General features: G+C 34.2%; 1 protein-coding gene across 1 annotated transcript in view; it reads right to left on the reverse strand.

Annotated features, from left to right (window-relative positions):
• The window catches only part of LOC143256470 (prolyl endopeptidase FAP-like), a 172589-nt gene that overhangs the window by 22651 nt on the left and 122516 nt on the right, over positions 1–27422 (reverse strand). The window contains exons 10-16 of the mRNA XM_076513755.1: positions 25766–25872; positions 17117–17243; positions 13743–13889; positions 8779–8858; positions 3973–4202; positions 1742–1840; positions 884–959 (exon numbers count right to left, since the gene is read on the reverse strand). Of these exons, the coding sequence (XP_076369870.1) occupies positions 884–959; positions 1742–1840; positions 3973–4202; positions 8779–8858; positions 13743–13889; positions 17117–17243; positions 25766–25872 (866 nt within the window). The remainder of the gene's footprint in view (positions 1–883; positions 960–1741; positions 1841–3972; positions 4203–8778; positions 8859–13742; positions 13890–17116; positions 17244–25765; positions 25873–27422) is intronic.

Below are 27422 nucleotides of genomic sequence, written 5' to 3' on the forward strand. Positions count from 1 at the left end.
CATTTTCACAAAATAAAAATAGAGGCCGCTGATATCGTATTTTGTTACCAAGTGGTTTGGTTTCAATGGTTTTGAATTTTGCGCAAAGCTACGTGAGGGATATCTGCGTAAGCAGTCCCTAATTTAGCAATGTAAGACTAGAGGGAAGGCAGCTAGTCATCACCACCTACCGTCAACTCTTGGGCTACTTTTTACCAACGAATAATGGGATTGACTGTGATGTTATAACGTCCTTACGGGTGAAAGGGCGAGCATGTTTGGTGTGACGGAGGTTCGAACTCGCGACCCTTAGATTACGTGTCTAGTGCCTTAACCACCCGGGTTACTTAGTGAGCAACGTTTCCTGAGTTATTCTCCAAAACAACACTGATGCACGATTAGTCTTACCTTTAACACTCCTACGAAAAGTGGCCTAATAGGCTCCAGGGCAACTTGAAAGGTTATTAATATTAGGCAATTTCATTTAAATACAAATTTATTAGCCTAATATTAATGACCTTTCAAGTTGCTCTGGAGCCTATTAGGCCCCACTTTTCGTAGGAGTGTTAATATTATACAGACGAGCAACACATTCCTCTGTATGTAAGTCGAATTCGTATACATTATAAAACACTAGATGACTCAGTAATTCTAAAGAAAATACAGTATAACACATCCGATAGTTACTAAATTTGTTTACAAGCTTTCAATTTTATTGTTAAAGACTAGAACACCTACCTACCTAATTGTAACGGAACTACAGATAAACAACAATGAACATTTTGTACAAATCAGGTCATTATTGGCTTGAGGTTTTAAAGAGTTTTCTCAAACATTTTAACTTGGACAGATCACAAAAATATAATATTCAAGAAAACAGAATTCGTTTTTTGTTTTTACTTACACAAGTACGATCATCGGATATCGAGTGATTTCGTTATCTTCTAAACCTGGCGGTAGAAGAAGGCGGACATTTGCTTCTAGAAACGAACCATTAATTAGATACAATGAAACGAGAAGTTTTCATTTTAACACCTGAAACTCCTGCAAAGAAAATCATTGTTATAGACATTTATTTCTTAGAAATAATGAAAGGACTTGGTTAATATATGTCTGCCTAAACGGTAAATATCATGTAATAGTTACATCTGTGCTGAATTATGAGAAAAACTTAGATAATGGTATTTGTAATGGATCTCTAATTTATTATAGCCAAATAATGTTTCTAATTTAAACTGTTGTCAGATAAAACGAACTTTATTCTTATGTTGGGAATTTTGTGTGAATAGACTGCAATTCTTGTCGTTGGTTTCTGTAAACTTTCTTGAATAATTCACTTGGATTTAGAAACATTAAAAATATTCAAAATAATGTATCCCTGAGATGTTTCCCTCAAATTGTTGCGTGTTAGACTCAAGCCTTGAAAACAGACTGGTTAATATACTCCTGGATTGACTTACACAGTTATTAGGTTAAATGGGTTGAAACTAGAGAATGGTGATCAGCGCTACATCGCGACTCGAACCTTGTACATTCCGATATCCCAACTGTTTGGACACGCCTGGGTCGTTGTAAAATTAATTTGTTCAACACACACACACACAAAGAAACATATCTTGATTCAATTATTTCGGCTTAAAACTATCAAAACAGTTTATTATTTATAGGGAATTTTGTACCAAGTATTCGGGATATATCTTCAATATATCAACTAATGTAATAACCCTAAAATATAATGTCGTTCACTTTAAAATTTACTTACTAAATCCTCCCTTAATGGGCACATGAAATGTTCGGACTTGCGGCAGCGCCCTCTTCTGGTATAACTCTTTTAAGGCGTCGTTGGAATCCAGAAGAGAAACTGAAAACGTGAAATTCAAAATACCAATCTCAAAGAAAATATACTTAATATGTGTGTCGCACACAATATCTGCAGACGACACAATTAAAAACAACAACAAAGAACACAAGCGAAAAAGTGTTTCCTGTTCTAACACTACTGGAAATGCGGTTTTCTTTTCTATTCACTGAGTATACTAAACCATAATATAAGGAATCGTGCGTTTACAATCTAACAAACATAAAACTTGTATCATTGTTTGTATTTGTGACCAGCTAACCCTAACCTCTATCAGAGTTATGGCAAGATCTGGGATCGGGGTAGCCCAAGAAGTGTCCTTATCTATACGGTGTTGCCTCCCATCCCCTACTAAAGGGGGTCTGAAACGCTCTCGAAACGTCATACAGTATTAATGGTGCCTACGAGTGTGTTTCAAGGAACGCCGCGACTACATCTGGCATTGGCTTTTATTTGTCTTATTTCTTTCGGCATCTTGGATGCGCCATGTTTGAAACTGAGTTCACACACCACTCACAAGTCAAAGGGACCAAAGTAAGCACACGATACCAAGACTGGATATTTCACGGATCATCTTGGGGTACCTGTAAAAGTAACTGAGAACAATGGAGGAGCCCGTAGACTGGGGCCTCACGGATAAAGATGATATCAGCCCATAAAATAAACAATGTATAGCCCTCTAGCGGTTCAGCAATAATAAGTCAAGAGGCTTATAACGCTAAAAATCGGGTTTCAATACTCGTTGTCGCTAGATAGTTCATTCTGTAGTTCTGCGCTTAGCAACAAGCAAAGAACAAATGTGTCAAGTTTCATAAAATTACTTTGTCAAGTTGTTGAAATTTACTCTCACTTTTAAAGACCTGTCCTTCACAAGTGACAACAAAAAATATCAAATTTCTTCAGAAGTTAACAGTTTGCAGCATGATGAAAATGGTGAACATTCAGCATAAAAACAGGAATGTTAGACTCCATCTTAACATAAAAACAGGAATGTTAGACTCCATCTTAACATAAAAACAGGAATGTTAGACCCCATCTTAACATAAAAACAGGAATGTTAGACTCCATCTTAACATAGCTGCATCATAATATCACCATTGACAAGTGTTCTACTGACAGAAGGATTCTGGATTATCTCAGTTTTGTGATTCATAATTGGGTTAGATGCAGCACCAAAAGAAATAACTTCGCTCTTGCCGAGTCATGCTCCAAATAAAATCAACTGACTTGTACTAAAGTTAAATACACACACAATATTCTTCAAATTCATCAGACAAATGCACAAACGGTGTTCTCAGAAACAAACGACGTCAGAGAAAAAAAAAAACGCCGATTTCTGAGCAAACATTCTTCAAACAGATAACATTTAAGACCTTGCAAGTTATTTATTCAAATTATTATGAATTATAAAAATATACGAATGTATTCGATACCTATCGATAAAGAAAAGTTTAAATCATAAAGTGCTGTCGTTTGTTTGTTATATCACTGTGCCACTTTGGATGGGGGGGGGCGTGTCAGTGCTTTTCATATTTTGTGTAGTCTCAAAGATGTTGAGTTTTCATGTTTTGTAAAACATGGGGTGGAAATATAACACATTATTACCAACTATTTCTGTGTTGCTAAGCTCAAAGCTACACAGTGGGACTATCTATGCTCTGCCCACCACGAGTATCGAAACCGATTTTTTAGCGTTATGAGTCTACAGATTTGCCGCCGTTACTCCAGGGGACTACTTTATCACTTTTGTATATATCACCCGGTATGACTACGGTAAGTTTACGGATTTAAAACGCTAAAATTCGGGGTTTGATTTGCCGCGTTTTGCTTTAAAACAAACAAATAAACAAAGCAACGGGACCTATTAAAGTAGATATAATATTAATATAGCGTTTCGACCTACTACGAACGAATTTTTCCTATTTTAATTATTTTGCAAATATTTTTTTAATTCCAATAAATTTCAACCAGTTTTTCTAAATGGGTTAATATTTTTCCACTAAGCGGTAAGCCTGGGGGTCTATAAAGGTGAAATTTAGGATTTGATCCCGACAATGAAGATAGGGTCGATAGCCCACTGTGTAACTTTGCGCTAAATCAAACGATTAAAAGTTAAATAAAAAAAATATATGTACCTAATTTGTTTCCATCAACAGTCCTAAGTTCTATCCTAGGGATCCCTGGACCTAAACATTCCAAAATATAAAACTTGTTATCAGGACTGAAGGTAGCGCTGTTGAACAAGCACTCATCTCCAAGACCACACGTCATACATTCTTCTGAAAGAGGATTGGATGAGGTTAGGTCTGTAATACTCATCAGATGTCGCTGTTCCGACTTATTCTTCAAAGTACTCATATAATATCTGCAAGTAATCAAACACAGAGAACTGTAGTGATTAAACGACTACACTGGAGACTTTCGAGTGTAAAATCTGTTTTCTAACGAATGTAAACTGCTTGTAAAGTGGTAATACGTTCTCTACTTGTTAATATGTTTACAATGTCCAATAGAGCTTCATTTTTTACTTTATTTTAGGTCTAGCTTGGCCTGGTTGTTACGGAAACCGACTCTCAATCAGCAGATCGCAGGCTCCAGTCCTGTCATCGAACATGCTCGTGGAGGCATTGTAATGTAACTGTGAATCCCACTTTTTGTTGACAAAGGAGTAGCCCAAGAGTTGGTAATAGGTGGTGTTGACTAGCTGCCTTCCCTCTGGTCTATCGCCACTAAATTAAGGATGATCAGCGCAGACAGTCCTCGAATAGCTAAACGCAAACTTAAAAAAGCAAAAGATATGGTTTATAATTAAATCTGTCACTGCTAATCACCGGGTGGAATAGCACACAAAACATAATCTTCTGTACCGTACTATCACACATAAATCTGTTGCTTAAGGGTCTCATCCATCGTTTAATTTATCATAACAGAAGATATGGTTCTTTTAATCGTGTCTATGAATGCTTTGCCCCCCGCTAGTCCAGCGGTATGTCTCCGGATTTACAACGCTAAAATCAGGGCTTTGATTTCCCTCGGTGGGCTGAGAAATTGTTCTCTAAGTTGGGGGTTGTGCGGTAGGCTAACAACCTACTCACTTAAAAACCAGCCTGTTCAAGAAACCGCAGCGTATGCGGCCCTATGTTACTTACGGAATTTAGTGGTATTATTATTATTATTATGAATGCTTTAGATAAAATAACTGTTCTAATTAAAATGTAATACCATAACCAACATCCTATATTCATGTAAAATAATTAAGTGTGTGTGTGTGTATGTCACATCGAACTACTTGTTGTGTCAACCGGAGGGAACAGAACCGCTGATTTTAGAATTGTACATCCGTTAGACAGTTCAGTGCTGTCTAACCGGATAACCGATGTAATTCAGAGAAAGGCGTAAAGATAAAAACAATCAAAACCAAGTTTTATGTTTTATCAAACCATCAGGAAATCATATTTCAGTAAGGTTTCTTATGTCTTAAACAAAGCTCATGGGTTCATAAACCACAGCCTCTGTCTGTTAGCCCATAAAATAAAAGTTAAGTTCCCAACGCTTTCATCGGAATAAGTTTTTTTTGTTGTTTAGTGAAAATTAAACCAATTCCACAATTTCTTGAGAGAAAGTAAAACAAAATAGGACTTCGTTAGAATTATTTTCTCTTTTTCTTTTTCTATTTAAAAAAAATCCATTTTAAAACAAACAATCAAATTAGAGTAAATTAATTCAGTCCTTTTTCACTAGATGGCAAAAAAAAAGACCTTGGCCACGAGTAAATTCTGTTCAATACGTGGAAATGAAAAACAAATGAATCTGGATATATTTAAAGAACGTGATCATAAATAGATACGTATAAATTGTAGACAATATTTTCACGACAAGAATCACTCAACATAAAGTTTTCGTGGTCACACAAGTTCTCGAGTTTGTTAGGAATGTTGTACTGAAAAACTTAATTTAAAAGTATGCGGTCCTGTTTCCATGTGTTGTGCTTCGAATTGTCTTTTTAGTTACAACACTGAATTTACATTTATATAAGATTTGAAGGACACCTAACTATGATGTCACAGGTCTGGTTTGTTTTGTTTCTGACATGTTTAGTAAACAAATTGGTTCTCGTTTCTAGGCGATAGTCTTATTTGATTTTCTATTACAAAACAAGTGATTGTTTTAAAATGAAGTTGTTGTGAAAGGAACATTAAGGGACCTTTAAATGAAAAGATATGGAGATTCAAATTTCTTATTTAACTCATCGAGATATATATATATATATATAACTGAACGTTATTGAACTTTACCTCGAAATTGTTGGTTTTTTAGACGGAAAGCTACAAAGTAAGCTGAATCGAACCTCGGATTTTAGCGTTGTAAGTTTCGAATTGATAATGTTTAGATAAAAAATACAACTAGTACTTTCTATTACACTATGCAACACAAATTTTGTTCCTGGATAGTATGTTATTTTTTAACTGTTTATGTTGTAAAAGTACAGAAAATGGTCATTATTCCCTTCAAACTTTGCTTTTGTGACCTGGATAATGTAATTTAAAAACTAACCTATTTTCTGTGTTAAAACGGAAAAATTTGCACATTTTCACTTACATAAGGTCTGAATAAAATAACATATGAATCAAGATTTACATGTATTTATACTAAAGTTATACAAAAATGTTTAGAAGTGAATAGTTTTCGACTGTAATGTAAATCACTTTCAAGTATCATCCCCCAAATATAGTCTCCCATCATGTTTTCGTTGTTCGCTCCCAGGTCACAAAAGCAAAGTTTGAAGAGAAAAATAGGTCTTTTCCATTTATTTTAGGCATAAACAACTGGGAAATAACACTTTCTGTCCAGGAACAAGAAAAAGTAAAAGTTGTGTTACATTGTGTTATCAGATGCTTCTTGCTTTATTTATTTATTGTTACTGATGTAAAATCTCACCATAAGTGTTTGCTTTTCATTTGGAATGACCACAGTGACCAACGATTACATCATTTGATATTTAACCACGATCCTAGTGACGTATCTCGCAGTGGCGGATTTAAGGTTGTGTGGATTCGGGGCCTAATAATTTACATCTCGTGTAATTTTACATATAATACAATTATCAATGGGCCCCATAGGCTGAAACTCGTCCAGGTCGGCTAAGTACACCACTGGTAACTCTAGGAGGTAATCACATTATCTTTAACAAATTTTGTTGTCAGTTGTAAAGCTACTTAGTGAGCTACATATATTATACACGAAGTCTATTTACGATAGACGTCCCTAATTTAGCTGTGTAAGACTTGAGGGAAGATAGATAGTCATCACCACCTTCCGCCAACTCCTGGGCTATTCATTTACCAAAGAATAGGGAGATGGACCGTTACATTATAACGCCCCCACGGGGCAAGCATGGGTGGTGTGACGAGGATTCGAACCCACGACCCTCAGATTACGAGTCGAGCGCCCTAACCACTTGGCCATGCCGGGCTTATATATATATATATATATATATTTGTACAAAACACATTAAAAGCTTTTCAACGGTTTTAAAAAGGTCTAATGATAGGTCGCAGAATAACATTATAAGTATATTTATTCATAGTAATGAGTACGGTAGACTTAGCCTTAACTACACTATAGCAAAGAACGTACACAACGTACAGTGTTAATTTTTTTCTTTATCCAATATATGCTGTATTTAATACAGGCTTAACTAATGTTAGGCCTAAAACAAGTGGACTTTTGAGATTTTAGTTTCTGCGATTAGCATTAATACAATATTAAATAATTGGTAGAAAACAATGCAGTTCTCATTGTTATTCCCAACATGTAATTACATTTTCATTCAATCCAGGAATATTTAACTAAAATAAAATGATTTACTCTTATGGAACACACACGTCATTGTACGCTTATTTAAAAAACATAAAAGTTCTAATTATTTCAGTAAATTTTAAAATGCGCGTTCTTATATTTTTATAATTTTAGTACAGTAAGCCGCTTCAAATCACAGACTTCACGACTTTTACAAAGGTTTCCATGATCACGTGATACATTATATTAAGCCTCGCTCTGAAAGGTTAATAAAAGCTATTCCTCTAACCTCCTTCCAGCAGGTTTGTCAGAAAAGGACTTGTTGAATGTAAGGAGTTAATTATTGTGCTATCAGTACAGAACAGCTTGAGAATCAAAACTAAAGTGAAAAACATAAATATGATGTGGCATATGTAAATATAAAAATAAGTTTTGTTTCTCAGCATTCCATATCAAGTGACCATATGTTGGTCAGTAATATGTAAGTCTCTACACATATATATTAATATCACCACCACACAGCGCAAGTTAGGTAGTAACGTTGGAGATAGCTAGTTATCACTTATTCCTGTCCTTCGTTACTGTTGTATGTGTTGTAAAACGATCTGAGGAGCAACATCAGCACGAGATAGGTGGCGCCCTCTTCAGGCTGCTTCCTCAGAAGCACTCGACGTTTCTTGCATAAAATATAACACGTGAAGAAACGATTTCAGTATTGCATTTAGTCTGAGAAGCAAACCGTTAGACCAAGTTTTGATGCAAACAAAAAAAATAATACGCAAACAATAATACGTTGATGGAATATTTATCCTAGGTATTGATGTGTCACGCTTAAATTAAGTGTTAAGTGATTAATAGCAGTACGCAGAAGGGACGATAGAAATAACTTTAATTACTCGTTGCTAAGACAGGAAAAAAACAGGCGTGGTGAACCATCAAATAAGACATCAATTACTAAGAAACGTGTGATCTAAGAATTACCATATCAAAGTTAAGCCCAAAATTAAAATTGTTCATATGATAAACCGATACCCCTTTGAAAAAACGAATTTATTCGTAAGCAAATTCAATTTCAGTCATGACAGATCGAACTATTAAAAAAAAGACACATAGAAACTTGTTAAAAGCTACATAAATCTTACATTTTATGTGAATCCTGGCGGTGAGCCAATATTCGGATGACGTCATACTCTCCTCTGGTGACGGTTCTTTTTATCTTTTCCTAAAAAAAAGCAGAAAAAATTGAACTAATTTGAAGTGTTTCTACATTAGATAATTTGGAATATATTGTCACAACGCACGTCTATAGATATATAGCGCGTGTGCGTAATGCATTTTATTTAGTAATAACCGTATACGACTCCCACTGTTTCAATGCAAAGCCTGAGGGTTTGCTGTGTTTCTATACCTGCCAAGGGCACAACACGGGTAGTCTATTGTAGGCTTAACAACAAGCAAAGAAACAGAAAAGCAGCCATTCTATCGTAACTAAAGTATTCTGTTTCTAAGTAAAAAAAAACATTTTTTGTTCCACGGGGAGGTCGTTTTGATAAAATATGCTATTTCACAATTTACATAAATCAATTTTACATAGCCCCCCCTCCCCCCGAGACGACTCAATGGGCTTATAACACTAAAATACAGATTTGATATCAGCGGTGGGCAGAACACAGATAACTCTTTGTATACGTCTGAACTTATTAACTAATAAACTACGATTGTACATTATACATCCTGTTCTAATGACCTACGACCGTGTAGCGTATGAAGGGGTTTTGACGGATTATTAAATATAATCATTATTGTATGAACAAACATCACTCAGGACTTTATGACATCGTAATCATGTGTAGGAAAAATATGATCTAATGACTTAGTCTATAATGATAAAGATCAACCTAAAACTGTACCAAAACATAATGAACAACCTAGAATTATACAAAATATAATGGTCAACCTAGAACTGTACCAAAACATAACGAACAACCTAGAATTATACAAAATATAATCGTCAACCTAGAACTATACCAAAACATAATGAACAACTTAGAATTATACAAAATATAATAGTCAACCTAAAACTATACCAAAACATAACGAACAACCTAGAACTGTACCAAAACATAACGAACAACCTAGAATTATACAAAATATAATAGTCAACCTAAAACAACCAAAACATAACGAACAACCTAGAATTATACAAAATATAATAGTCAACCTAAAACAACCAAAACATAATGAACAACCTAGAATTATACAAAATATAATAGTCAACCTAAAATTATACCAAAACATAACGAACAACCTAAAATCATACAAAATATAATAGTCAACCTAGAACTGTACCAAAACATAATGAACAACCTAGAATTATACAAAATATAATAGTCAACATAGAACTGTACCAAAACATAATGAACAACCTAGAATTATACAAAATATAATAGTCAACCTAAAACTGTTACAAAACATAACGAACAACCTAGAATTATACAAAATATAATAGTCAACCTGGAACTGTACCAAAACATAATGAACAACCTAGAATTATACAAAATATAATAGTCAACCTAAAACAACCAAAACATAATGAACAACCTAGAATTATACAAAATATAATAGTCAACCTAGAACTGTACCAAAACATAATGAACAACCTAGAATTATACAAAATATAATAGTCAACCTAGAACTGTACCAAAACATAATGAACAACCTAGAATTATACAAAATATAATAGTCAACCTAGAACTGTACCAAAACATAACGAACAACCTAGAATTATACAAAATATAATAGTCAACCTGGAACTGTACCAAAACATAATGAACAACCTGAAATTATACAAAATATAATGGTCAACCTAAAACAACCAAAACATAATGAACAACCTAGAATTATACAAAATATAATAGTCAACCTAGAACTGTACCAAAACATAATGAACAACCTAGAATTATACAAAATATAATAGTCAACCTAAAACTGTTACAAAACATAATGAACAACCTAGAATTATACAAAATATAATGGTCAACCTAAAACTGTTACAAAACATAATGAACAACCTAGAATTATACAAAATATAATAGTCAACATAGAACTGTACCAAAACATAAGGAACAACCAAGAATTATACAAAATATAATTGTCAACCAAAAACTGTACGAAAACATAATGAACAGCCTAAAATTATACAAAACATAATGGTCAACCTAGAACTACACAAAACATAATGAACAACCTAGAATTATACAAAATATAATGGTCAATCTAAAAGTACACAAAATATAACGGGTCAGTGTAGAACCATATGAAACAACACAATGGATCAACCTATAATATGGAAAACATAATGACCAATCTAAAACCATAGAAAACATAATAATCATCCCAGAACTATTAAGCTAGTAAGAGGTCAGTCTAAAACCATACAAATAATTAACCTGGAACAATTAAAATAATAATAGGTCAGCCTAGAACCATACAAATATTCAACCTGTAACTCTTAAAATAACAATAGATCAGCCTAAAATCATGCAAAACAGAAGAAAAGTAAATTGAATGGCGCTATTTAGGGTAACACAGAATTTCTGAAGTTTTACGAATAGTTCATATTTCCAATTCAAGCACACTAATTCACTTTCCTTTTAAAATAAAATGGTATCTCTTCGTGCACACAAAAAATAAGTTGTAATATTTTATATCTGAATACAGAAAGTTTATAAAATGTAAAGACCCCTCTTAGCAAAAAAAACGACCCAAATTTAGGAGAAAAAAATGGCAGAACTGAAAAAAAAACAAAACTGAATGGATGCACCAGACTATGTAACTGTTATTATCCAATAATAACCTGTAAAATGTCTTGTTAGGAACATAAACACAGAAAGAAAGGAGATTGTGGTGTTAGTAGATGTTGGTTACCTTCGGATTCATGCTTCAATAAAGTAACTCATATTAACTGGAAGTGAAAAAGTGACACTTAAAGTGTTGAAAGGAGAATATTGAGAAAGACAAAAGTCCTGAGAGGTCGAAACAGAATTATATTAGAAGAAAGTAAGGTTATGATATTGATTCTGGAGAATATGGAAACGCTGAAACCTCTTAAACCATTACTGCTATATACAGCTATATCTTTTCCAATGCTTCATGGAGTTCACATCTGAAGAAAAAAAAAAAGATTCTATTTAGTAAAGTCAAGTAGTTTATTTCTTCCAATCAGCGTCTTCTGGATATAATATTTCAAAACTTGTCGAGACGCCTAGAGGTGTCAGTTTTTCGTGATTTAAAACATTTAGGTGACTTGCATAGACCACTAACGTATGATATTAAATTCGTACTTAACGAATACGATTAGGTAAACCCTATAGGGTTAACCCTATTCCTCAACATATGATGCCCACCAAACACATTTAATACAAAAGACATTCTGAGCCGAATGGTGTGATCGAAAATGACAAACAGATTGACTTATCTGGTAAGAAACACTAGGTTTAGTGACACTTTGAAAACCTGGGTGCCAGAGACAAGTATTAAACCTTACACACAGTGATGTTATCATGCTCTAAGTGTCTGTAAACAGACGAAGAAAATTAAAATCAAACTCTTAACATTGAAACACTACTACTGTCTGAGATGTGACTCCTGAGGATGACGTTAACACTAAAACACTACTACTATCTGAGATGTGACTCTTGAGGATGACGTTAACACTAAAACACTACTACTATCTGAGATGTGACTCCTGAGGATGACGTTAACACTAAAACACTACTACTATCTGAGATGTGACTCCTGAGGATGACGTTAACACTAAAACACTACTACTATCTGAGATGTGACTCCTGAGGATGACGTTAACACTAAAACACTACTACTATCTGAGATGTGACTCCTGTGGATGACGTTAACACTAAAACACTACTACTATCTGAGATGTGACTTAACACTAAAACACTACTACTATCTGAGATGTGACTCCTGAGGATGACGTTAACACTAAAACACTACTACTATCTGAGATGTGACTCCTGAGGATGACGTTAACACTAAAACACTACTACTATCTGAGATGTGACTCCTGAGGATGACGTTAACACTAAAACACTACTACTATCTGAGATGTGACTTAACACTAAAACACTACTACTATCTGAGATGTGACTTAACACTAAAACACTACTACTATCTGAGATGTGACTCCTGAGGATGACGTTAACACTAAAACACTACTACTATCTGAGATGTGACTCCTGAGGATGACGTTAACACTAAAACACTACTATTATCTGAGATGTGACTCCTGAGGATGACGTTAACACTAAAACACTACTACTATCTGAGATGTGACTCCTGAGGATGACGTATCCCTTATCCAAATACCGTTCTTTATGCAATTTACAGAACTATTTCCACTTACACCTACCTTACTGATATGATGATATATAGTTTATATAAACAGTTTACGACGTGTCTGTTAGAATAGGATTTGCTTTGAAACTTCATGACAGCATATGATTGGAAGTGTTACCTACAACTAAGATTAACAGTAATATCTGTGGGGTCTACATGACAGTAAAGAGTGAGCGTTATTTAAACAAAGTTTTAGCCGCGAAGTAAAGTCTAGGGACCATATCTTTGATCAACTTATCTATTTGAATTTTCCAACGTTCCCTTTAGAAGACGTTAAATGTTTACTAATATATATCATTGCAAAAGTAACACTTGTGATATTTTTTCTTTCTGTACACAGCGTCTCTATAAACTAGAACTTTACTGGGCACAAACGTTATGCAAAATAACTCTATTTTTTTTTCCATTGTCTTGGGACGTTGGATACACAAAATCATACAGAAGTGTGTACTTTTTATGTGTCTTGCTACTTAGTTTAGAAATCAAACGTCAGACTTTCACTCATTAGATGGAAATTGTGAAGCAGACTTTCAGTTGAAATCTCGTTGTTTGAGTTTTCGTGAGGTAGTTGTCGGGTGAGACATTACTGAGGTATAATTATTATGAGTTGAGACATATGTCCGCGTCGTAACATTCATTCCTGAGACACGTAAAACATTATTTTCTGTACTTAATATTTTAATATACTTACGTTAACGTTAACCATGACTACATGACGAAAGGTACTCTTCTCTTTAATAATTACAGGAGCCAGAATAAAATAATAATTCGTATCTGCTGTAAAAATAGGATGATTGGTCATCTCTACCCAGCCAGTGGTACTGGTCTCTTCCAGGTTCTGTAACAAAGAAGTATATTTGGTAACAATCAGTTTTTCAATACCCGCCGATATAGGCACACTTAACTCTCTAGTTTTAAACATGAAACCTTGATATCTTATTAAGAAAACGATACGATTTCTTGTGGTTATTATATATAAAAACAAAGCCTTGAAACAAGCAAGCAGGAATATGAGACACAACGATTGGGTGTCGTTACTTTCATTCTGTTCCATGATTATTTATTTATTTTTTACACCACCAGGGCTTTTAGTGGCAAACAGAGAAAGTACCGCAAAGGAAAATATAAAATATATTACATACTCCCCAGTGGTACAGTCTGTTGACAGGCCTAGCATGGACAGGTGGTTAAGGGGGGCGACTCGTAATTTCACGGTCGCGAATTCGAATTCCCGTCACAACAAACAAGATCGCTCTTTCAGCCGTGGGGGCGTTATAATGTGACGCTCAATCCCACTATTCGTTGATAAAAGAGTTGGCAGTGGGTGGTGATGACTAGCTGCCTTCCCTCTAGTCTTACACTCCTAACTTAGGGACTGCTATCGAAGATAGTCCTCGTGTAGCTTTGCGCGAAATTCAAAAACAAACAAACCATTCCAAACAAAATAGTAAACGGATAATTGTCGGAAAGCGACTGCACGTGCGGTATTACGTAGGACAAGGTATTACTTCCCAGTGTCTTTATTAACAGATGTGTTCCGCACAGGTATTTGGTACCTCTGATATATTTCCTTTCAATTACTATTTATTGTTATCAATATTGTAAAGCCGTGGGTATCTACCTGATAATAGGATTCAATGAACAGGTAACATTAGAACACAATACACTTTACAGCCATCCAGTTTATTATACATGCTCAGTAATTTTCAGCAACGAATCTGTTGGTGAAGAAACCTTCTAACACCGATCACCACCGACGTGAACATGTCGGTGAAAATACTACAAAGAAAACCCCAATGTGTGTCTATCTTACCTCTGATACTACTCCCCAGTGGCACAGCGGTATATCTGCGGATTCACACTGATAGAAACAAGGTTTCAATAGCCAAGCTTTGTGCTTAATTCCAAAAACAAATAAACAATCGTTGACACTGACATCTATTGCGAAACGAATTTTAACGTACATTGAGCAAATTCCAGAAGTCTTTTAGCTGTGAGTGTGTAGACAAAACCAGAGCTGTAGATAGAGGATAAGATCCGAAGTTTCTTCCATCCAGACAATAAAAAAATAAATGAAAGGGGAAAAAGGAAAAGGGGGAATAAGAATGACAATTTTATCATAAATATAGTTGAAACATTATAATTTACAATATTATTTTAAAGCAGTTTTATAAATGGACTTCCCATCAAAACTGTTTATAAATATGTGTCCGTAAAGGAGAAATATCCAGAACAATATAAGAAAGCAAATGGAGGGTGAAACTGGGAGTTTTTTTTTGGTTTTTTTTTTTGCCATCTCCCTGTGGCTCCTCCAATGTTTTTGGTTTGTTTATATTAGTCTAAGAAAATTAAAGATTCCGGAAGTTTTGTGTCATCAGAAACGAAGTTAGGGTTTTCAGCGCCCGGGGACAAAGTCAGTTTTCGCGCCCCCTCGTGACAAAATGTAATAAGGGGGTCCGTCATGCTTTCCCGGAAATTTATGAGTTTTAGAGCATGAAAACCTGCATTTCGTGGCGTATATTTAGGGTATGAAGGAGATGAAAAAAGTGAAATAATTGATGTAACAATGGTATTTTGAAGATATTATTGAATAACCGAGAAGGACAGAATAAGAAACAAGAATGCATATAAAAATTAATGTAGAATTATTTTATGCTAAAATAATAGTCAAATATAACATTGCAAAAACTTAAAACATTACTTTGGATATAGTAATTTGAAAAGTTAACATAAAGTAAAAGAAATAGTTTAATATAATGCTTTGGATGTAATTATGTAACTTCAAAGAGAAATTCTTTTTGCCTTTGCTGCTGCAAATTTATCGATTATTTTCTCAAAATGTTTGCTGTCGGTAACCTCTCGCTCCACACTCAGCAAAGCCAAGGCTGTCAATCTTTCTTGTCCCATGGATGATCTCAGGTAAGACAGGATAAGTTTTAACTCACTAAACGACCTTTCACAACTGGCAACAGTCAGACCAACTCTCAGATTTGGAAATACATCATCCCCATACTGCTGTGCTTGGGGACAGATGTGCCCCCTTGCCCCCCCCCCCCAGCTACGCCACTGCTCGTAGTATTCTAAGTATTCTATTAGAAACAAAAACCCACCCAACACAATTACAAAAAAATATACACCTGGGTCATTATTATACTGCAGAAATCTTAAACCAAGAGGCAAAAGACATTATGACATTCGTGTTTTATCTCTCAACCATCGTTTTAACACTGAACAATAAGTGTTATAATATTTTTAAAATTACTGGCGTTTAATTTCTCAACCATCGTTTTAACACTGAATAAGTGTTATAATATTCTAAAAAAATATTGACGTATCATCTCTCAACCATCGTTTTAACACTGAACAATAAATGTTATAATATTATAAAAATATTGATGTTTTATCTCTCAACCATCGTTTTAACACTGAACAATAAGTGTTATAATATTCTAAAAATATTGACATTTCTTCTCTCAAACATCGTTTTAACACTGAACAATAAGTGTTATAATATTCTTAAAATTACTGCCGTTTAATTTCTCAATCATCGTTTTAACACTGAATAAGTGTTATAATATTCTTAAAATTACTGGCGTTTAATTTTTCAGCCATCGTTTTGACACTGAATAAGTGTTATAATATTCTAAAAAAATATTGACGTATCATCTCTCAACCATTCAGTAATAAGTATTATAATGTCAAAACAATTTTGAGAATTTTTATCTCTCTCAACCATCGTTTTAACGTTGAACCGTAAGTGTTACAACATTCCAAAAATAGAGATGTATATATGTTTTGCTGTAGCAACGCCACATCGGGCTGTCTGTTAAGTCCATCGAGGGGAATCAAGCCTCTAATTTTAGTGTTTTAAATCCGTAGACTTACCACTGTACCAGCGGAGGCCATATTGATATGTTATTGGAAGAAATGACAGATGTTTTTTGTTTTTTTATTTCAGGAAGTGATTATTTCGTGTAAGATACCGATAAATTATAATGTACTAACAGTATATATATGAAAGGAAAATATAAGCAGACGATGCTCAGTGTAGCAGGTAATACCTACCGTGTTACAAGCCCATCCGTTCCACTCATGACATATACTGATGACAGACAAGTTCTGGGTACGTCGAAGCCAGACGACGGATAAACGTGTCTGATCGATCCACGTAAGATGAGTGAAATAATGTTCTCTGAAAAATAAAGAGAACTCATTACCATGACAACGTGTGGTTTTCAACACCGTACAAAATTTTCAATATTTTTCAACAAATGATTTTCAAAGCCGCACAACGAAAGATGTTCAACATTATATAAAAAGTGACTTTCAACTCTGTACAACGAACGATATTCTGCATTACGAAATCACACCCTTGTTCGCTTTTACTTCAATTTATCTGAGAATGTTTATCATTTGCATCTTTTTTTGAATACTTTGAACAATATAATCAAATCGATTCGTTGTTATTATATATAGTTGTTGACTCTAAAATAACACTATGCAACACAAATTTTGTTCCTGAATAGTATGTTATTTTTTTACTGTTTATGTTGTAAAAGTACAGAAATTTGTCATTATTCCCTTCAAACTTTGCTTTTGTGACCTGGGTAATGTAATTTAAAAATTAACCTATTTTCTGTGTTAAAACGGAAAAATTTGCACATTTTCACTTACATAAGGTCTGAATAAAACAACATATGAATCAAGATTAACATGTATTTATACTAAAGTTATACAAAAATGTTTAGAAGTGAGTAATTTCTAACAAATTCTCCTTGAATTTGTCAAGATGAGCGTCAAGGTTATGGACTTTCAGGGACATCCTGCAGCCCATTTTGCCGTAGTTCTTCACTAGAGCCTCAATCAGTTCCACATAATTTTCAGCCTTATGACTGTTCAAGAAGCCCACAGCCACTGCGATAAAGCTTCCCCAAGCTTTTTGTCCTTCCTTCTTGGGGAATTCTGTGCACTCCAGGATCTTCTTTATTTGTGGTACAACGAAAACACCAGCTTTGACCTTTGCCTTAGACAGCTTAGGGAAGAAGTCTCGAAGGTACTGGAAGACTGCAGACTCCTTATCAAGAGCTGTGACAAATATTTTCATAAGACCAAATTTTATGTGCAATGGTGGGAACAACAGCTTCTGGAGGTCCACTAGTGGCTCACACTTGACATTGTGTCTCCCCACAGAGAACTCGGTCTGTTGTAACCAGTACTTCCTGCTGCGGTGTCCCTGCTGCACCAAAGGCAAAGATAACAGGGAAACTTGGTAAAGCCTCCTTGAAGACCCATCAGGAAAGCCACCATTTTGAAGTCTCTGATAACCTCCCAGCCATACTCATCATGCTTCAAGACAGATGATGTCACAGGTACTCTTTTGCTCTTGTCTTGATAAATTGGCCACATACATAGCAGAATGCGTCTGGAGAATGCTTGCAGCTTCTGGATGCCATCTCTCTGATAATATCAAATAGGTCTATGTTTTTACTTAGGCAGCTAGAACTAAACTGAAGTGGTGAACCCTAGTATATATATATTACTATGGAAAGTTCTAGAAAATTCTAAAAGGTACTTCAAAAGTCTTGTAAGTTCTAGAAAATTCTAAAAGGTTCTTCAAAATTATCGTAAGTTCTACAACATTCTAGAAAGTTCTTGAAAATTCTCTATCAGGTACTCAGCACTGAATCTACCTGGAATGTTCTGGAAAATGGGTAAATTTGAAAATTTCATCAAGGGTAATGTTACGGATTTAGTACGTTAAAACCCAGGGTTCATTTCTTCGTTTCTTTCAAATGGAGACATAACACATTTATCAGCTTTCCAATAAAAACAAAGTAGTTATATAGGTTTCTTATCCTACGTTGCCCTAGGATATGTGATTTATTGTTAAGAGACAAGCTTAATGAAAACATGGCGGGAGATAAAAACATGAAGCAAGATATTGACAACTTCCGTTATATTGGTGTGAAGTCCGGCATGGCTAAATGGTTAGATCGACTCGTAATCTGAAGGTCCGGGTTCGAATCCCCTTCACACAAACATGCTTGCCCTTTCAGCCGTGGGGATGTTATAATGTGACGGTCAATCCCATTATTCGTTGGTAAAAAAGGAACCCAATAAGTGGTAGTGGGTGGTGATGACTAACTGCCTTCCCTCTAGTCTTACACTGCTAAATTAGGGACGACTAGCGCAGATAACCCTCGTGAGGCGTTGTGTGAAATTCAAAAACAAACTAACTCATCTTGCTCTGGTGATTAGGGCGCTTGACTCGCAGTTTGCAAGTTCGAAATCCATCATCGAACATGCTCGCCCTTTCGATCGTAGGGGCGAAATAATATGACGGTAAATTCTACTTTTTGTTGGCGGGAGATGATGTTGACAAGTTGCCTTTCCTCTAGTCTATCATTTCAAATAGCCCTCGTGTAGCTTTGTGTTGAAGTCAATAAAATGGGAGTTATACAAGCTAATTCAGATAACTAGATGTGATCCTTCATATTAGTATGATTCGTTTACTGAGCTACCAATTAATGCCTTTCTACCATAATGGGGACTGGAATGCTTACCTCAAGAGGTAAGTTTATTTAACTTACTCACCCCCAAATGGTTGTGCCTTATTTTTATTTTCTTTTTTACTTTGGAGAGCTGTCACCTTCCCACAACTGTCTGCAGGCAGTGAAGAGTGATATATATATGTGGAACGTTGAGCATCCATTCCTAATTTCTTATTTCTATATCTATTATTTTTATTTCTATTACTATTTATTTACTTTATTTTATTTTTTATGTGAGACTGATGAATGGAGGTTAATACTGATAGACAGTGTATTCCCACCGCAATGTGGGTTCTACGTTCTCAGTCGCCTCCACAACCTAGGGTACATTTTATATTCCACAATACAGCTTGTATCCTAGTATCCTTTCATTTTATGCAGTATTTTATTTTTGTTTTTAAGCTTGTTTTCGGTTATATCAAATTAATCTAATTAGTCAGAGGTTTGGATTGGCTGTTTTTAACGCTGTCCTTCCTTTCGACTTCTTTTAATTTACTTAACTCTTAATTAATTTTCTCTAAAAAATAATATAATTACATATATATCGTGAAGAGGAGTATCTGTCCAAGCGTTTGTCTATTTATCGTTTAAGGTAAATATAAAGTAAATTTGTTTTGAGAGATATCTATCTACACGTGCTAAACTCAAGTGACATCTGTTGGTAGGTTTCTGTTCCTCACTTAGTGGAACCTTACTGTATGCAGAAACTGAGATGAATAAAAAGGTATAGATAATGCACGAGAAACAGGTTGACTTCAGGGCTGTTCTAATTTCTATGGTGCTTTCATGAAGAGTCTTGCTTTTTATTCAGCTTCCTGTAATAACGAACACAACGTGGCCACGTGGTTGCCATTGTCATGAGTTACACACAACGGTTTGAACGGATAATTCCGGTTCAGAGACCTCTATAGTCTACACCAGGGGCGTAGATTTTTTACACCCGATGGGGGTGATTTTGCAACCACTTATGTGGACTGTTCAATTTGCAAATTGCAAAATGGTAATCTCTGATTACGTGAATCTGAAAGCTGTAAACATGTTCCTCACAGTAATCTTGTTGCCACGATACTTGAATGTATACTTAGGCCTACTGACTTATACTTACGAACTAGCACGCCTATATTAAAGATGTACGTTTTGGCTACTGAAAAAGCCTACATCTAGGCATAATTATGTAATTCGATTGGTAAGAACACGAGAATCACAAGAACAAACACACAATTTGTAGGCCTGTGATGCAATACAACAACTCAACAGACCAAACTGTAGGGGGTGATGATTGTATGCACCATACCCCACACCTAAAATGAGGGGATTATACCCCCATTCCCCCAGGATCTACGCCCCTGGTCAACACATAGTCGTCAATAACTTTGAAATTTTGACAAATGCTGACAAACCTACAACTATATCACTATTAACTATCATATTTTTAAAGTACTTACCTAATAATATATCACTATTAACTAACATTTTTTTAAAGTACTTGCCTAATAATATATCACTATTAACTGTCATATTTTTAAAGTATTTACCTAATAATATATCACTATTAACTATCATATTTTTAAAGTACTTACCTAATAATATATCACTATTAACTAACATATTTTTAAAGTACTTACCTAATAATATATCACTATTAACTAACATATTTTTAAAGTACTTACCTAATAGTATATCACTATTAACTATCATATTTTTAAAGTACTTACCTAATAATATATCACTATTAACTATCATATTTTTAAAGTACTTACCTAATAATATATCACTATTAACTATCATATTTTTAAAGTACTTACCTAATAATATATCACTATTAACTGTCATATTTTTAAAGTACTTACCTAATAATATATCACTATTAACTGTCATATTTTTAAAGTACTTACCTAATAATATATCACTATTAACTGTCATATTTTTAAAGTACTTACCTAATAATATATCACTATTAATTGTCATATTTTTAAAGTACTTACCTAATAATATATCACTATTAACTGTCATATTTTTAAAGTACTTACCTGATACTATATCACTATTAACTGTCATATTTTTAAAGTACTTACCTAATAATATATCACTATTAACTAACATATTTTTAAAGTACTTACCTAATAGTATATCACTATTAACTAACATATTTTTAAAGTACTTACCTAATAATATATCACTATTAACTAACATATTTTTAAAGTACTTACCTAATAATATATCACTATTAACTAACATATTTTTAAAGTACTTACCTAATAATATATCACTATTAACTAACATATTTTTAAAGTACTTACAGTTAAAAATGCAAAGAGTTTTTGACACGTTTTGAACCCTCGGATCGCGAGTCCCAATAACAAGCCATTAAGCCCTCATCCCATTGGATCTTAAATCAAGACACATCTGTATCTCAGACTACGTTAATCCAAGCTATCACATATTTTCAGTGAATGTGCTCTACTGGACCCATAATGTCCGTACCAAATTTCAAAGCAACACATTAAGAAATACACGAGATATAAATTCTCAAATTCTGACTGAGTTTCTTTCTAATTTTTTTCTTGGCACCAAAAGTTTGTTTGTTTGTTTTTAATTTCGCGTGAAGCTACACGAGTGCTACCTGCGCTAGCCGTCCCTAATTTAGCAGTGTAAGACTAGAGGGAACGCAGCTAGTCATCACCACCCACCGCCAACTCTTGGGCTACTCTTTTACCAACGAATAGGGGGATTGGCCGTAACTTTATAACGCCCATATGTCTGAAAGGGCGAGCATGTTTGGTGTGACGGGGATTCGAACACGCGACCCTCGGATTACGAGTCGAGTGCTTTAACCACGTGGCCATGCTGGGCCTAGGCACCAAAAGTACGGAATCTATTTGATAGATAAAAACACATTCAACTCCTACAGATATTATTTACACATTCAGTACCCTGATAGATCTGTTCAACCTACAGTTAAAAGTATCATTTGACGCAAATAGAAGCCACGTTTACAAAATATTTGACAAATATTTTTGAGCACGCCTACACTAAAAGTTGCATGTGCTATCGGTCTATCACTTTTGTTACAACCTCATTTAAGAGGGAAAGTGGACTGTATTTAGTTGTTTTTCTTATAAGCGCGTAAGGCGTGCGACTCGTAATCCGAGGGTCGCGGGTTCGCGCCCGCGTCCCGCCAAACATGCTCGCCCTCCTAGCCGTGGGGGCGTTATAATGTGACGGTCAATCCCACTATTCGTTGGTAAAAGAGTAGCCCAAGAGTTGGCGGTGGGTCGTGATGACTAGCTGCCTTCCCTCTAGTCTTACACTGCTAAATTAGGGATGGCTAGCACAGATATCCCTCGAGTAGCTTTGTGCGAAATTCCAAAACAAACAAACAAATGTTTTTTCTTATATACGTATTAAATATGGCTGATTTAGACAGTAAAACTATAAGGTGAAAGCACGTACAGATAAATAATTATTGGTTAGGTCAAGCAAAGTGGATTAACAATTTCTAGCTCAAGTTTTGAAACGAAAGATTGTAGTGATTTTTTGTTTGTTTTGTAATTTCGTGCAAAGTTACACGAGGGTTATCAGCGCTAGCCGTCCCTAGTTTAGCAGTGTTTGACTAGAGGGAAGGAACCTTGTCATCAGCACCCACCGCCAATTCTTGGGCTACTCTTTTAACAACGAATAGTGGGAGTGCGTAAGTAGTTCATTAGACCAATTAACGTATTCAGACGACATACCTGTTATTCGAAACAAACCTACCGTAAAACCGTATGAAGCAGTGTGTAGTTAACAGTACACTGTACGTGTGTGGTTCGTGTTATGTTTAATAACATTGTTTAACGGTTCTGTGGTAAATTTACAATAATGTTCTGTATTTAAATGTTTGATTAAACAACATTTCGACTTCTATTGTGACTCCTCAATAAATATCACATGCTATGTTAGATATCACGAGCTACAGTGAATTCACTGGAATACAGTAATATCATGGAACTATTGTAAATATACGGACTATGTCGAATGTCCGAGAATACAGTAATATCACGGAACTTGGATAAATATCCAGATTTTATAGAAAGTCCTGCACTACAGTAATATCACGAAGTTATGGTATACATCATGCAGAAGTGAATATCCTGGACTATTGTAATGTCATGCACTATAGTAAATATACACATAATAAGTGGACTGAACGAATGGTACAAGGATTATAACACAAAGTTTGTTTTTCTGTGTGTAAAAACAGCTGGTTTGGGTTGAGAAAATTTTAAAAAAGAGGAGCAAACAACGTTTCGACCTTCTTCGGTCATTGTCAGGTTCACAAAGAATGAAAGAGGTAACTGGCCGATAGCTGACCATATGTTTGAAGGGAGTTGTTTAACTGAGTGTAGGAATGTAGAGGGTGTGCTTACTCAGATGTTGGATATATTTATGAATATAGGTATAAAGGTGTTCCTTTATATTGGTTTATTTTGGGTTTAAGTTGTTGTATAAGTAAGGCTTCTTTACTTTTGCGTTTGTTTATGTTTGTTTCTTTATTTAGTATTTGAGTGTTTTCTATGGTTATGCTGTGTTTATTTGACTTGCAGTGTTCGAAAACGTGTGAAGGTGACTTTTTATGTTCTTTGAATCTGGTTTCCATTTTTCTACTTGTTTCTACAATATAGAAGTCGTGGCAGTTATCACATTGTATTTTATAAATAATGTTGATGTGGTGTTTGTCAGTGTAGTTTTTACATAGTATGGACCTTATTTTGTGCCTGGTTTTTGAATAAATTTGGTATTAACTGGAATGTCATATTTTGTTACTAATTTTTGCCAAATGTTGGTTATTTTTCTGCTGATGTCGGAAACATATGATATGCAACAACCCTCATAGAATTCACCACGATGAAGACAAACTACATGTTCAACAACCACAACTATATATAAACAAATGGCCTAAGTATGGGCAACCCAGTTTCACCAGTTTTAGCTAATATTTTTATGACACAAGTTGAAACACAAGCAATTAACACAGCATTACATCCACCACTATACTGGTACAGATATGTAGATGACACGGTTGCGGGATTCAAATCTACAGAACACATACTTAATTTTTTCAATCACATTAACTCTATACATCCCAACATTAACTTCACATGTGAACAGGAAGAAAGCAATCAAATATCATTTCTTAACCTCAGAATTACAAGAACCGACACACAATTAAAAACAGAAATCCACCGAAAAATCACCCATACTGGACTATACATTCCTTGGGACTCAGCACATGAAACAAAACAAAAACTCAACATACTAAGAAACCAAATAAACACAGCCATAAAACTATGCTCACCAGATAAAATTAATGATGAATTAGATAAAATAAAACAATACTTCATCAACATCAATAAGTTTCCTCCACAAACCGTAGAAAACATTATACGCACACACCAAGACATAAAGCAAAATCAACTAACAAAAGTAAATATATCTCACGAATCAAAAAATCACGAAACCATATACTGCTGCATACCATATATTCTCGACATCAGCAGACAAATAAACAACATTTGGCAAAAATTAGTAACAAAATATGACATTCCAGTTAATACCAAACTTATTCAAAAACCAGGCACAAAACTGAGGTCTATACTATGTAAAAACTACACTGACAAACACCACACCAACATTATTTATAAAATAAAATGTAATAATTGTCACGACTTCTATATTGTAGAAACAAGTAAAAAAATGGAAACCAGATTCAAAGAACATAAAAAGTCACCTTCACACTTTTACAAGAAACAAACATAAACAAACGTAAAATTAAAGAAGCCTTACTTATACAACAACTTAAACCCAAAACAAGCCAATACAAAGGAACACCTTTATACCGATATTAATAAATATAATCAAACATCTAAGCACGCCCTCTACACCTATACTTAGTTACACAACCCCCTTCAAATATGTGGTCAGCTATCGGTCAGTTACCTCCTTCTTTCTTTGTAAACCTGACGATGACCGAAGAAGGTCGAAACGTTGTTCGCTCCTCTGCACAAAAATTGTCTCAACCCAAACCAGCCGTTTTGACATATTTCATCACAAGTGGATTTTCTCTACATCACTGATTATTATTTCACAAAGTTTGTTTATTTGTTGTTGTTTTTAAACTCACCTTTCTTGTATTTCTTTGGGTGGACGAAGATTTCTCGGGGCAGGAATACTTGACGTAAAGGTGATGTCAACAACCCACAAAGTGGCGATTGGGTTCTCTGTACCTGGCTGTAAAAATGTTTAAAATAGCAATACAAGTGACTTGCAGGTAACTTATATAATAACGTAATTTCTTTCTATATCATATCATGTGGACATCTTTTTATAGAAACAAGAGTTTTTTCAAAACTCCAGTCAAATTCAATTTGGATGTAGATCGAAGTATCTTTTCCCGAAGACATCATAGCTCACCTTATAAACGTCAATATCAAACAGTTTCTTCCTTTGTCTCCAAATTGCTATGGGCGTACAAAGCTCGTTTAAGTTTCTTAACGATTCACTAGGTGTTATTTTAAAATTTCTTTTACTTATAGGAAAACAGCTAAAATATTTCACACTTTCAAAAAAGCAAAAACAAAACCAGAGTTAAATAATAATGCACAAAATAATAAAGCATCCTGTTTATCTAACTTGTGATGTTACTAATAACACTGTTTAAAAGTTCTGTGATATATAGTGTGTAGTTAATTATATTCTGTTTATCTCACTTGTGATGTTACTAATAACACTGTTTAAAGGTTCTGTGATATATAGTGTGTAGTTAATTATATTCTGTTTATCTCACTTGTGATGTTACTAATAACATAGTTTAAAAATTATGTAATAAATAGTGTTTAGTTAATTACATTCTGTTTATCTAACTTCTGATGTCACTAATAACACTGTTTGAAAGTTCTGTGATATATAGTGTGTAATTAATTATATTCTGTTTATCTCACTTGTGATGTTACTAATAACACTGTTTAAAAATTATGTAATAAATAGTGTTTAGTTAATTACATTATGTTTATCTAACTTGTGATGTTACTAATAACACTGTTTAAAAGTTCTGTGATATATAGTGTGTAGTTAATTACATTCTGTCTATCTAGCTCGTGATATGATAATAATATTGTTTAAAAGTTCTGTGATATATAGTGTGTAGTTAATTACATTCTGTTTATCTAACTTGTGATGTTACTAATAACACTGTTTAAAAGTTCTGTGATATACAGTGTGTAGTTAATTATATTCTGTTTATCTAACTTGTGATGTTACTTATAACACTGTTTAAAAGTTCTGTGATATACAGTGTGTAGTTAATTATATTCTGTTTATCTAACTTGTGATGTTACTAATAACACTTTAAAAGTTCTGTGATATACAGTGTGTAGTTAATTATATTCTGTTTATCTAACTTGTGATGTTACTAATAACACTGTTTAAAAGTTCTGTGATATACAGTGTGTAGTTAATTACATTCTGTTTATCTAACTTGTGATGTTACTAATAACACTGTTTAAAAGTTCTGTGATATATAGTGTGTAGTTAATTATATTCTGTTTATCTAACTTGTGATGTTACTAATAACACTGTTTAAAAGTTCTGTGATATACAGTGTGTAGTTAATTATATTCTGTTTATCTAACTTGTGATGTTACTAATAACACTGTTTAAAAGTTCTGTGATATACAGTGTGTAGTTAATTATATTCTGTTTATCTAACCTGTGATGTTACTAATAATACTGTTTAAAAGTTCTGTGATATACAGTGTGTAGTTAATTATATTCTGTTTATC

This window comes from Tachypleus tridentatus, chromosome 7 (assembly GCF_004210375.1).
Source record: "Tachypleus tridentatus isolate NWPU-2018 chromosome 7, ASM421037v1, whole genome shotgun sequence".
Classification (NCBI taxonomy): Eukaryota; Metazoa; Arthropoda; class Merostomata; order Xiphosura; family Limulidae; genus Tachypleus; species Tachypleus tridentatus.